We start from the raw sequence: 15,112 nt of genomic DNA, 5'->3' as shown, positions 1-15,112 counted from the left end.
AAGGCTTTTTAGGCCTTCATAAGAAATTTGGATTTTGTTATGAGAAATTTCAAGAAGAGCATGAAAGGATTTGATTTACGGTTTTAAGAAGACTGCTTTTTGGAGAAAAAGTTGTTAAAGGGCAAGAGTAGAAGCAGAGAGAGAGGTGAGGCAGCTTTTGCAGGAGTGTAGGCAAGAAGTAATGGTAATTTGGACATGATATGGTAAGTAGTAAGTTTAGGGCTATATTTTGAAGCTAGAGTTAAGAGGACAAGCTGATAGATTAGATTTGAGGGAAAAAAGGAGGAATCACAGATGACTTGTTGTCTTTGACCTGATCCATTACTCCTAGAAGTGTCATTCAGAAAAATAATATTTGGGGACAAGTTTGAGATCTTTCTGCAGATCAGAAGGAGAGGTGATAGTGATCAATGAATGTGGAGGTCAGCGGAACTTTCAGGGCTGAAGATATAAAAGTGTGAGTTATTGAGGTTCTGGTCCAAGATGGCAACATAGGTTGCCTAAAGCTCACCTGAACGCACAGACCTACCAAATCTACACCTATAAACAGAGCAATTCCCTCTGAAAGACATCTAGAAAGTATATAAATCTAGAAAGTAGATGAGCAACCCCTATGCGCTGGGCAAACGTAATATACATCCAAATGCGTAGGAAAGGCTGAGGAACTTTATCTCCATAAACCCCACACTGAGCACAGCAACATAAAATTAGAAGGGAACTCACAACACCCAGCTTCTCCCTGAGCAGTGAAGGGTTTAGATTGAACATCTGTCACCCCAAGACTCTCATGGGGGGGTGGGCCCCCAAAACTCCTAGCTCTGAACGCCTAATGGCGCTTGTGTCCATGAGACCCACAGGACTATAGCCAACAAAGAAACAATTCTTAACAGATTCCCAAGGACTCACCATGGCTATCCTTCCAAAGCTCAGAGAAACAGGAGCCGAGAGAAATGCACTTCTCCCAATCATTTCCTGACAGAGGTTATTTGCATACTTTAAAAGTTATTGCCTGCAAGTAAGGCTTCTAATTTAGCTCAGCTTTGGGGGCTTACTGCAAGACTCCTTGGAGACAGGGGAAGGGGTAGGCTATGCCTACTGACCCTCTGTCCCACTCCAGGTCAGTGGTGCCTTCCTAAAAGAAGCTTGTGAACCCACCTGGCATCCTGGCCTTTGAGGTGGCTGCCCAAAGGGCACACCCCCTTTATCACTTGGCTCTGGTAACCAGCAGGGCTGGCATTCACAAGCACCAAAGGATCCTGGACCATAGCAAACAAATAGTTCTCAACTGGCTAGTCCCTCAATTCAGGACAGAGGCAGTGGAGAGAAATGCCCGTCTCTCAGTCTTGCCCTGAAAGAGGTCTTTTGGTATGCTTTGAAAGCTACTGCCTGAGAATCCAGCCTCCAATCAGCCTGTACCTGATGCTGACTGAAGTCTTCCCCACTGAGACACTGACAGGTATTAGCACGTCCTCAACTACGGGGATCCAAGAAGAAAAAGCCAATTCAAGACGGGGAGAGGTGGTTCTTCTATCTAATGCAGAAAAACCAACACAGAGAGTCAAGGAAAATGAAGACACAGAAAAATATGTTTTAAAAGAAAAATATAAAACTCCACAAACAGACCTTAATAAAACAGAGAAGAGTGACTGACATGAGAAAGAGTTCAAAATTTGGTCATAAAGATGGTCACCATGTCAGCACAAGAATGCGTGAACTGAGAATTTGAACAAAGAAAACACAAGAAAGTACCAAACAGAAGGCACAGAGCCAAAGAATACAATACCGTAAGTATATTGAAAAACTCAGTAGTGAGGAGTTCAAATAGCAGACCGGAGGAAGTGGAAGAAAGTATCAGTAAACTCACAAACAGGGCAGTGATTCATCCCATCAAGGAGCAAAAAGAAAAAAGAATTTTAAAAAAGAGTGAAGATAGCTAAAGGGACTTATGAGACAACATCAAACAGACCGAAATTCACGTTACAGTGTCCCAGAAGAAGAAAAGCAGACAAGGGCAGAAAACTTTTTGAAGAAATGAGTGAAAACCTTCTTAACCTAGGAAAAGAAACAGATGCCCAAATCCAGGAAGCCCAGAGAGTTACAAATAAGTTATCCAAATACATCCAAACCAAGTGAGGAAGAGGTAATACCTCCAAACTCATAGTGAGGAAAGAAGTAAAACTGTCACTCTTGGCACATGATATGATTCTGTACATAAAAAACTCCAGTAAAAAACTGTTGGCACTAATCAACAATTTGACTAAGTTTCAGGATATAAAATCAACATACAAAAATCAGTTGGCATTTCTATACACTAGGATGAAATGTCTGAAAAATAAAACTGTCACACTCACAATAACATGAAAAACAATGAAATACCCAGAAATTACTTTAACCAAGGAAGTGAAAGTTCTGTACAATCAAAACTACATGACTTTCCTAAAAGAAATCGAAGTTGACACAAATGGAAAGACATCCATGCTGATGGACCATAAGAACTGACAGTTAAAATGTCTGTACTACTCAAAGTCACCTTAGATTCAACACAATCCCCATCAAAAAACCAATGGCATTCTTCACAGAGTTAGAAAAAAAAAATCCTAAAATTTATATGAAGTGACAAAGTCTGCAAAATAGTCAAAGCATTTCTCAGGAAAAAGAACAAAGCCAGAGGTATCGAACGTCCTGTTTTCAGACTATAGTACAAAGCTACAGTAATTTTTAAAATAGGGTAGGATACTGGCATAATAGACAAAGACTAACAGAACAGAAGAGAGCCCAGAATTAAACCCCTGCATACACAGTCAACTAATATTTGATAGTGGAGCCAAGAATACCCAATGGGGAAATGATAGTCTCTTCAACAAATGGTAATGGGGAAATTGGATAAACAAATGCAGAACAATGAAACTGGACCCCTATCTTACCGCTCACAAAAAATTAACTCAAAATGGATCACAGATTTAACACAAGTCCTAATAACTATAAAACCTAGTAGAAACAGAGAGGAGGCTCCCCAACAGTGGTATTGAGAATGCTTTTTGGATATAACACCAAAAGCACAAACAATAAAAGCAAAAATCAGCAAGTGGAACTACATCAAACTTGAACACTTGTGCACAGCAAAAGAAACAACCAAATGAAAATGCATCCTACAGAATGCAAGAAAAATTTTGCAAACCATGTATCAGATAAGGGGTTAGTATCCAAAATATATTTAAAAACTCATAAAACTCAAAGACAAAAAGAAAAAGAAACAACAAATAATCCACCTAAAAAAAGGGCAGAAAAGCTAGACATTTTTCCAAAGAAGACATCCACATGGCCAAGAGGCACATGAAAACATTCTCAATATCACTAATCATCATGGAAACACAAAACTACAGTGAGCTATCACCTCACACCTGTTAGAGTGGATGTCATCAAGAAGACGAGACAACAGGTGCTGGGGAGATGTGAATAAAAGGGAACCTTTATACACTGTTGGTGGGAATGTAAATTACTGCAACCAATATGGAGGTTTCTCAAATAATTAAAAATCTACCACATGATCCATCAATTCTACTTCTGGGTTTATGTGCAGAGGAAATGAAAACAGGATTTTGAAGAGATATCTGTACTCCCACATTCACTGCAGCGTTATTCACAGCAGCCAAGATATGGAGACAACCTAGATGGCCATCAACCAATGAATAAAATAAGAAGTGGGATTTATACTTACACAATGTAATATTTTTCAGCCATGAGAAAGGAAGACAGCCTGCCATTTGCAACAACATGGATGGACCTTGGGCACATTATGCTAAGTGAGAAAGACAAGTACTGTGTGTAGAATCTAAAAAGCCAAACTCATAAAAACAGAAATAAATGGTGGTTACCGTGGAATGGGGGTTAGGGGATAAGACAGATGTTGTTCAAGGGTACAGTCTTACAACAAGCAGTAAGTAAGCCCTAGAGAGCTAATGCACAGTACAGTGAACATAAAAAACGATTATATTCATCAAATATGCTAAGAGATTAAAAATGAATTATTACAACTACTGAAAAAAGGACAACTGTGTAATGTGATAGAGGTGCTAATTATCACTTCAATGGCAATCATATTATAATACATAAATTATATTAACATGTACGCCTTAAATTTACACAATGTTATATTTCAAATATATTTCAATTAAAGTAAAAGAGACCCATACAAAGACATATTCTAATTAAATTATCAAAAGTAAATCTATGACAAAGGAGGCAAGAATATACAGTGGAGAAAAGACAGCCTCTTCAGTAAGTGGTGCTGGGAACACCGGACAGCTACATGTAAAAGAATGAAACTAGAACATTCTCTAACACCATACACAAAAATAAACTCAAAATGGATTAAAGACCTAAATGTAAGGCTGGATACTATAAACCTCTTAGAGGAAACAGAGGCAGGACACTCTTTGACATAAATTGCAGCAAGATATTTTGGATCCACCTCCTAGAGTAATGAAAATAAAAACAAACAAATGGGACCAAATTAAACTCCAAAGCTTTTGCACAGCAAAATAAACCATAAACAAAATGAAGACAACCCACACAATGGGAGAACAGATTTGCAAGCAAAGTGACAGACAAGGGATTAATCTCCAAAAGAGACAAACAGCTCATGCAGCTCGATATCAAAAAAAAACAAACAACCCAATCAAAAAATGAGAACATCTAAAAAGACATTTCTCCAAAGAAGACATACAGATGATATGTGGAATCTAAAAAAATGGTACAAATGAACCTGTTTACAAAGTAGAAATAGAGTCACAGATATAGAAAACAAATGTAAGGTTACCATGGGGTATGGGGGGGGGGGGGCAGGAGGGATAAATTTGGAGATTACTAACAAGAACCTACTGTATGGCACAGGGAACACTACTCAATACTCTAATGACTTACATGGGAATAGAATCTACAAAAGAGTGGATATATGTATATGTATAACTGATTCACTGTGCTGTACAGCAGAAACTAACACAACATTGTAAATCAACTATACTCCAATAAAAATTAATTAAAAATAAATAAGACATACAAATGGCCAAAAAACACATGAAAAGATGCTTAACATCACTGATTATTAGAGAAATGCAAATCAAAACTACAATGAGGTATCACGTCACACCAGTCAGAATGGCTATCGTCAAAAAGTCTACAAACAATAAATGCTGGAGAGGATGCAGAGAAAAGGAAACCCTCCTACACTGTCAGTGGGAATGTAAATTGGTACAACCTTTATGGAGAACAGTCTAGATGTTCCTTAAAAAACTAAAAATAGAGCCACCATATGATCCAGCAATCCCACTCCTGGGCATATACCTGGAGAAAATCATACTTTGAAAATATACATGAACCCCAACGCTCATAGCAGCAGTATTTACAATAACCAGGATATGGAAGCAACCTAAAAGTCCATCAACAGAGGAGTGGGTACAGAAGATGTGGCACATATATACAATGGAATAGTACTCAACCATAAGAAAGAACCAAATAATGCCATGTGCAGCAACATGGATAGACCTAGAGATTATCATACTAAATGAAATAAGTCAGACAATGACAAATATCATACGATATCACTTATATGTGGAATTTTTAAAAAATGGTACAAATGAACTTATTTACAAAACAGAAACAGACTCACAGACTTCAAAAAGAAACTTACGGTTACCAAAGGGGAAACGTTGGGGGAGGTATAAATTAGGAGGTTGGCATCAACACATACACACTGATCTATATGTAAAATAGATAATCGAAAAGGACCTACTGTAAAGCACAGGGAACTCCACTCAACACTCCGTAATAACCTATATAAGAAAAGAATCTGAAAAAAGAGTAGATATATGTCTATGTGAAACAATCACATTGCTGTACACCTGAAATTAACACAACATTGTATATCAACTATATTCTAATATAAATTTTTTTTAAAGTAAATGACAAGGAGAGAATCTTAAAAGCAGCAAGGAAAACAACTTGTAACATACAAGGAAACCTCTAAGGCTACCAGGATCTTTCCACCAGAATATGCAGGCTTGCAGGAAGTGGCATGATATATTCAAAGTACTGAAAGAAAAAAACCTGCCAACCAAAAATACTCTACCTAGCAAAACTGTCTTTCCACTTTGAAGGTGAAAAGAAGAGTTGTAGACAAGCAAAAGCTAAAGGAGTTCATCACCACTAGACTGGCCTTACAAGAAATGTTAAAGGTGTTCCTTTAAGCTGAAACAAAACAGCACTAATTAGTAACAGGGAAACATACGAAAGTATAAATCTCACTGGTAAAGACCAATATATAGTTAAATTCAGAATAATCTAATATTGTAATGATAGTGGGTTAATCACTTATATATCTAGTATGAATGTTAAAAGACAAATATAGTAAAAATAACTATCATGCAATAAGTAATGGATACACAGACTAAAGATATGTAAATTTTGAAATAAAAAACAAAACATGGAGGAGGAAGTAAAGTGTAGGGTTTTAGAATGCATTTGAACTTAAGTTGTTATCAGCTTATTATGAGGCTTATCAACTTATTTATAACACTAAATGTTATGAGGCTTACATAAAATGTTATATTTATAACAGTTGTTATAATAACCACAAAGCAAAAACCTGTGGTAGACACACAAAAGATAAAGAGAACGGAACCTAAGCATGCCACTATAGAAAATGATCAACTCACAAGTCAGGAGAGCAATAAGAGAAAAAGAACAAAGGACTTTCAAAATAGCTCAAAAACAATTTAACAAAATTGCAGTAATAATAATTACCATCTATCAACAATTACTTTAAATGTTAAATGGACTAAATTCTCCAATCAAATGACATAGAGTAGCAGAATCTATTAAAAAACAGGAGATGATTTTATGCGGTGTATTAGAGTCAACTAATTTCAACTTTAAGGACATACACTGAAATGGAAAAAGATATTCCATGCAAATGGAAACCAAAAGAAAGCTGGGGCGGGTATACATAGGCAAAATAGACTTAAAAGCTGTAATGAGACAATCAAGGTCATTACATAATGATAAAGTGGTCAATCCAACAAGAGGATAGAAACATTTGTAAATATGCACCCAACATAGGAGCACCTAAATATAGTAAAAATTAACAGACTTAAAGGGAGAAATAGCAAGACAATGTAAAAATTGCCAAAAAATTCGACAACCTAGAAATGGGTAAATTCCTAGAAACATACAACCTATCAAGACTGAATCATGAAAAAATAGAAATAGAAAATCTGAACAGACCAATTACTAGTAAGAAGATTGCATCAGTTATCAAAAACCTCCCAAGAAACAAAGTCCACGACCAGATGGCCTCACTGGTGAATTCTACCAAACATTCAAAGAACAATTAATACCTGTCCTTCCAAACTCTTCCAAAAAATTAAAGAGGAATGAACACTTCCTGATTCACTTTTACAATGCCAGCCTTATTACCATGATACCAAAACCAGACAAGGATACTACAAGAAAATTTTAGGCCAATATCCTTGATGAAAATAGATGAAAAATTCCTCAACATTATCAAGGTTAATTCAACAACCCATTAAAAGGGTCATACACCATGATCAAGTGAGATTTATTCCAGGAATGCAAGGATTGTTCAAAATCCACAAATCAATTGATGTGATACATACATTAACAAAATAAAGGCTAAAAATCATATGATCATCTTAATAGATGCAGGAAAAGCATTTACAAGATACAAAACTAATATACAAAGATCATTTGCATTTCTATACCATAATAATGAACTATCAGAAAGAGAAATTAAGAAAGTAAATAATTCCACTTGTATTTGCATCAAAATGAATAAAATACCTAAGAATAAAGGTAACCAAAAAGGTGAAAGACCTATACACTGAAAACTATAAGACATTAATGAAAGAAACTGAAGACAACACAAATAAATGGAAGAATATTCAGGGCTCATAGAGTAGAAGAATTGTTAAAATGTCCATAGCACCCAAAATAATCTACAGATTGCATGCAATCCCCATCAAAATTTCAATGGTGTTTTTCACAGAATTAGAGCAATCCTAAAATACATATATGAAACCACAAAAGACCCAAATATCCAGCACAATCTTGAGAAGGAAAAACAAAGTCGGATGCATGATACATCCTGATTTGAAACTAGATTAAACAACTACAGTAATCAAAACAGTATGGCACTGGCATAAAAAAAGACACGGACCAATGGAACAGAACAGAGAACCCAGAAATAACCCATGCATATATGGTCAATTAATTTATGACAAAGCCAAGAATATACATTGGGGAAAAGAAAGTCTCTTCAATAAAGAGTGCTAGAAAAACTGAACAGCCATATGCAGAAGAATGAAACTGGACCACTATCTTACACCATACACAAAGATCAACTCAAAATGGATTAATGGCTTGAAGACCTGAAACCATAAAACTCCTAGAAGAAAATATAGGTAGTAAGCTCCTTGGCATTGGTGTTGGTAGTGACTTTTTGGACTTGTCACCATAAGAAAGCAAAGGCAACAAAAACAAGAATGAAAAAGTGGGACTACATCAAACTTAAAAGCTTGTACACAGCAAAGGAAACCAACAGAATTAAAAGACAGCCCATAGAATGGGAGGGAATGTTTGCAAATCATGTATGTGATGAGGGGCCAGTATCCAAAATATATGAAGAACTCATATAATTCGAGATCAAAAAACTAATCTGATTTTAAAATAAGCAAAGGATCTCAATATGCATTTTTACAAAGAAGATATACAGATGGCCAACAGGTATGTGAAAAAATACTCAACATCAGTACACATCAGAGAAATATAAGTCAAAACTACAATGAGTTATCACCTCACACCTGTTAGAATGACTATTATCACAAAGACAAGAAATAACAAATGCTGTCAAGGATGTGGATAAAACGGAATCCTTACACTTAGTTGGTGGGAGTGTAAATTGGTGCAGCCACTGTGGAAAACAATATTGAGGTTCCTCAAAAAATTAAAAGTAGAATTACTATATAATCCAGCAATCCCACTTCTGGGAATTGAAAAATAAAATTTTCCTTAATAGATTTTTTTCCTCAGAATTCTCTTTAACAGACTTCTGCCGCCTTAGAATACAATTCAAGAAGAAAATGTTATTTACTTGGTGGCAGGCACTGTATTAAACCCGAATGAGCAAAAACAGCCAATGTTTTGGTCTCTGGGAGCTCAGAGTCTTTGTAAAATCATTCAGACTAGAAAATTTATTTTCTTACATAACCTATTATTTTGATTATTGGATGATGAACCTTGGATTAGTGAATTCTTGAAAGATGTTTAGGAAAATAATTAGAAGGGAGGTTTTCTTGTTTTTTTTTTAATTGAAGTATAGTTGACCTATAATATTATTTAAGTTACAGGTGTAAAATACAGTGATTCACAACTTTTAAAGGTTTTATTCCATTTATAGTTATAAAATGTTGCTATATACCGTGTTGTACAAGATATCCTTTTAGCTTATTTTATACCTAATAGTTTGTACCTCTTAAGATAGGAAGTTTTTTTAATGAAATTCAGTATATTTAAAGGAATCAGAGGATGCAGAAAATGTTACAGAATACAGAACCTAGGAATAAAAGGTAAAATTTTGTGTTAGCAAGGAATCTAACGATCTGCCACTAGACAGGGGGGGGATCCAAATGAGCAAATATGTAGCTTCGATTTCATGGTTCTCTAAACAGGATAAACCTCTCCTGCTAGCTTAGCTCTTTATTTTGGATATAGGTTTTCAGAGTGTCCTTTCTTTTAGGGTTCAACTACATTATTCTTCATTTTAATTCTTGATGAAGGTCCAGATGCTACATGTGCAGCATGATATGTTCACGTTTGAAATTCGATATAAGGGGTAGGGAAAATAGAAGTTCATTTCTCAAATTTATTTATTTTACCAATCTCAGACTTTGCCTTATTGAGCATTAATTGCTAATATCATAATTCTTGGGAATTATAAAATAGACTATGAAATTTTATTTTTATATCTTGTACTTATAAATATAGAAGGATATTTAATACTGTGAAAGGTTTTTCAATTTAGAAATTGGAATATCACTCAAAACAGCATAAAGTATTTCCTTTCATAATCATCAGAATCTACAACTAAAACTGTAAAGCATTCTTCAAACGGTACTAGGAAAACGGCTTTATCTAAAATTGTTGAACAGTAAAATCTAGGACAGTGTAATTTATCTGGATTCAAATTAAAGCAGCTTTATAAGGTGAGTTCAGAAGTGGACTAAACACGGCGTGCTCTGGGAGATGTCTTACTAAATATTTTTCAGGAGTTTTCTGTTTTCCTTTTCTTTCCAACAGGAGGATTATACCGACTGCGGGGGTGTTTCTGGGTTAAGTCCCTCCCTGTGGTCCATCATCGGAATCCAGTGTGTACTACTTTGGCTTTTATCTGGCAGCAGACACTACCAGTTATGACCTTCTTAAACCAAATCTGCATATTAAACTCCAGACCCTGCCAAAACATGAGCCCTCCATTGCATTAAAAGAGGGTCAACTGTGGAATCAGCAGACCACTAGCTCAGACCATCCCATGGCCTCACTCTAAGACACAGACTCTTAAGGCACCCGCTGGCTGCATGTCAGGGTGTCAGATCCTTAAGTGTGAACCCTGCATCATCTATATATAACATCAAAGCAAAATACTATACATGCTCTCTATTGGAAAATTTGAGAATTTGTTGTTGCATTGTTGGTGATTACGTGTAAAAGGGCTCCCCCACACAGTTGTTTATGAATCATACAAATTATCTTAATTTTGACCTGGAATTCTGACTTGCTGCAATCCTTGTTCTTTTACCAAGAAAATCTCTAGGGGAAAAGAAAGTTATTTTTTCCTTATTCTTCTGTTCAAAATTATTTGCTGCTTTGAGTAATTACTGTTGAACGTATACATAGAGAGAGAGAGAGAGGGAGAGAGATAATTAACATTGGTGTAATCTGTCAAAATAGAAATTATGGCTTATTTTCTACGATAAAAATTGCCATGAATAAAATGCTTTATGAAGAATGGCTTCTCTGCCAGAAATATAACACAAACGATGACCAAGTTTTGGTGGGGTAATGAATTGGTTGTTTGAAAATAATTAAGAAATTAAAGGTGCTTGAGGGTAGAATTAATATGCGACATATTTCCTCATAAATGTGAGCCCTTAATAAACGCTTTGATGCAATGTTCTTTTTGTTCACAGTAAAGTTCTGTAGTGCTAGCCAGATATTTCAAGATGCTCTAAGGAAAGCTTGTTGGGGGGAGGGGAAATGTTTTTTCTTGTGATAAATGAACTTTGGTCACCAAGGGTATTTTGCATGATGCTGCTATTTTAACTTTCGGTTTGTTTTTCTCTTACTGTAGAGTGTAGTCCGTTGAAAAGTTAACTGAGTGACATTATTGTTATGTAAGAATCTGAACCTTGCAACGTAATGCACTTAAGTCATCTTTTAAAATGTCGTTAAACTACTCTGAATATACTGTACAGTGTAAATGCTGAATGATTGGATTAGGTAAATGGTGAAATGGGAATTAATGGATTTTATACAGATTCGTGCTCTTGCCTGAAAACCTATGTACAGATATTTTAAGTACATAAATCAGATTTGACACATTTATTTTTTGAAGAGTACATATATGTTCTCAATGGAGATTCACCCTAGGTTTCCTCTTTATTCGCTGGAAGAGCAGCACGTACAATCAATCCCCAATTTGCTGCTGCTGCTGCTGCTTTTGTTCCCTCTGTTTTAAATGGTATGATCACTTGACCAAAATTTCCATGCAGTTTGATGAGGGTTTTACAATAATCTGAACAAAAAGGAAACCTTGAATCTATATGTATGCACACGAATACTTGATTGTGAATAATCAAAATTGTTTTTATACAGCCTCATTAGTGAAAATGGTTAGTGTAGTAAATTAGATATTTCATTATAGAGTAATATGGTAGCAGAAATTATTTATGCTTTTAAAGATTATTTTCAGGGGTAAACAGTATTTGAAGAAAGGGTAAAAACAATGAATGTGTAACTCTAACTATAGGGAATAATTCTGCTGGAAGTATGCAGATATTTTTAATGGTAAAATGCATTTGTTCTTTTTTCAAACATGCCATATATTGGTGTGTGTCTATGCTGGAAATTTTCTTATATACCATTTTTAAGTAAAAATCTTATTAACATTATCCAGCATGCTTTAATATGCTTCATATATCAAAGATATAACCAATTCTTTAGCGTAGTTTAAAAGGTCTATTTGTTTTGTTTTTAGCTTTGCATACATTTGTAATTTCCTCCACCACCAATATACCCTAGGTACCATTTGTGTACATTTCCTTATTTAAAATATTTTTTTATTTAAAAATGGGGGGAGGGGAAAATGGAATCACTTTGCCAACTATTGTTCTAAGAGTTGACATCAGTTACCATTTCTAATGCATTGTTGTGATTTTGTAGTCTCATTTGTAACTGGTACTGACATTTTAGAAAACACCAAAGTGATTTAAAAAAATATGGAACTTCTCACTCTAGTAACAATACGTTTAAATCATGTTGTTTGTTAATTAAATATTTAAAACTTATTGTTAACTTTTGCTAGACTTTTTTCATGATTTTAAATCATGAAAGTGTTGGGAAGGGGATATCGAAATATACAGTTATGTTAGTTTGTGTATATAAACGACGCACATTTAAACAACTGAATTGCTTCCAGCATACAACAAACTACCTTAAAATTATCTTTAAAATCTATTAAATATATTTTCATGGCTAATGTCACTGAAATAATGTTTTCATCAACTACATTGTTGTTGTGTTAATGACAGTTAAACTTGGCATCTCTTGGCAGGGTCCTATTTGATTTCACTTGCCATCAAAATATATTTACATGCACGAGTCTTGCCGTGATCCTTTGTTTTCTGTTATAAGATAAACATATAACAACCACACATACGTTAATAAATTGGGTTAGAACGTTATTCTCGTGCCTAATACTAGTCTTCACGCATTTGGCGTAATTTTTTGAAAGACAGTAACACTCGTCCCATCCAATTGTTGTCTTTAATTTAGGATTTTTCTGTGAGTTCTATTGTTGACAAGAACTTAAATTTCAGCCTGTTATAAATACTGATTTTCAAAGACTAAACAGTACAAGAGATCAAGAAAAAAGCTTTTAAACCCCTTTTGCTTACTTAATTTTTGCTATGCTCAATGCAGCTTAAAGTATTTTGTCACTAACAGAATCAAAAGTCTTGCATTGCTGTTGAACAACAGGAATGAACTTTGCATTAATGGTTTGTTTGTATTTTTTCATTTGAACAACCAGCATTACTGCCAAACACCAGTCGTGGTCCATATTTGTAACAGGTTTTTAACATGACATAGTTAGCAAGTTTGATTGAAGAGACTTTTAGGTCCTGGGCCTATAAGATTTTAGTATGATCTTTTTCATGTTTCTAATGCTTGAGGCGTCATTGCTTAACTTGGAAAAAACAAGACAGTGTTGCCGCCATTTGTAAGTTTTCCTATAATATTCCTTTTATTAACTTTAAAACTGGCCTTACAGGGTTCAAATAGGCAGTATCCCTTTTAAGTGACCTTTGCAACCCAAGTGTTACTTGCTTATTTGATGCTCTCTTGTATTTTACATCTCATTTAAATCTTTCTCTCCACCAAAGCTTAAATTCTATGTCTTATTAAAACTCTGAACTATTCCATTAATCATGTTAGTTGACATTAAAGTGTCTAGAGGTACAGAGTCTGACCTAGTGTAACAAAATGGAGGTTGTGACTTTTTTTTTAAGCATAGCATAGAATGATGGTTTCACTTGCCCGCAGTTTCAAATATTTTACCATTATCTGGAATGTGTGTTGCTTTCCGATAGCAGAATGTTAACATTGCTATTATCCCATGTACATTTCTGTAAAGAGCAAATCAGTAGAGCAAAAGTGTGAAGTTTCTTGATTTCTTGAAAAAATTCCAGAATTTCAAAGTCTTAGACAACCCTTACCAAGTTTCATCTACTTTATTTCTAGTTCACAAGGTTAACTCAAAGAAATTCCACTGAGACTAATGGGATACTGTCTTGAATAGATGCCAGTTGGGTTTACAGTGTGACCTGACAAAGCTGTCTTTTTTGTTGTGCTGTATGTTGTTGGATCGTACTATTAGGGGTACTTTTATTGAAGTACTGAGTGTGCATCCATGCAAAAGGCCAAGTGGCTTTGTGAACAAAAGATCTTTTCTCCCCTTATGTTCTCTTGACACTTTTGTGGAAATTAGCCCGATAAAAACGTTTTGTAAAAATTTGTATATTACTGTTATAAAAATATTTATAATCCCAGAAAATGTTGTGTTAAATCCTGTGCAAAAACAGTATATTCAGAATAAAAGTTTATCATTTAAAGTCACCAGTTTTGATTATTTATTTAAAATCTAACTGAAAGAAACAGAGGTCTCTGTCATACATACAGTTTAAGAAAGCAAGCTTTCCAGTGCAGAGAATTCTAGATTGTGGAAGTAAAATTTGGGATTATGAAAGTTGCCTTTACAATTACAAACCTCAACTCACAAACAAATGAAATTGCAACTCCTTGAGACTCTGACACTTCTCACACGTGCTTTTGCCATCAGAGCGTTTAGAAACTTATTAAAACAGACTTTTGACTTACGTAAGAAAAAACTTTTTTCTAGGCAAAAATAATGTTTCCATGTTTCTCTAAGGACCTTGGGGAAATAGTTTGAAAGAAACAAGTTAGAATGTCTGAAACATGCATATCTTTTATACATCTGACTAACAGTTAAATATCTCTCCTAGCTAGTTTATAGCAAACAGAAGCTAGGGCAGTGAAGTACAGTATAAAGAGGTTTTTTTTGTTTTCGTTTTTTTAAACTGTTGTATGCCTTTTACCTTTAGACCAGCTTACCACCTGCCCCGCTATGTTCACCTAATAAGTAATGCGCCTGATGTTATGTGGAATCTAATATAATGTAAGCCTACTTCTCATTCTGGGGACTCCTATAAGAGTGAAAATACCTACACAGGGGAGGAATGTA

General features: G+C 34.9%; 1 protein-coding gene across 7 annotated transcripts in view; it reads left to right on the top strand.

Moving 5' to 3' along the window:
* Window positions 1–14,469, top strand: part of CACNA2D1 (calcium voltage-gated channel auxiliary subunit alpha2delta 1) — a 504,876-nt gene extending 490,407 nt beyond the window's left edge. For 6 of the 7 annotated variants that reach the window (XM_065883785.1, XM_065883783.1, XM_065883784.1 and 3 more), the window contains one exon: window positions 10,372–10,488. In XM_065883785.1, the coding sequence (XP_065739857.1) occupies window positions 10,372–10,488 (117 nt within the window). Of the gene's footprint in view, window positions 1–10,371 lie in introns of all 7 variants that reach the window. The other variant, XM_065883782.1, reaches the window with a different exon arrangement.
* The last annotated feature ends 643 nt before the right edge of the window (window positions 14,470–15,112 follow it).

The sequence above is a fragment of the Phocoena phocoena genome, chromosome 9 (assembly GCF_963924675.1).
Source record: "Phocoena phocoena chromosome 9, mPhoPho1.1, whole genome shotgun sequence".
NCBI classification, from domain to species: Eukaryota; Metazoa; Chordata; class Mammalia; order Artiodactyla; family Phocoenidae; genus Phocoena; species Phocoena phocoena.
The sequence above is the reverse complement of the archived record's forward strand: the minus strand, read 5'-3'. Positions and strand labels throughout refer to the sequence as shown.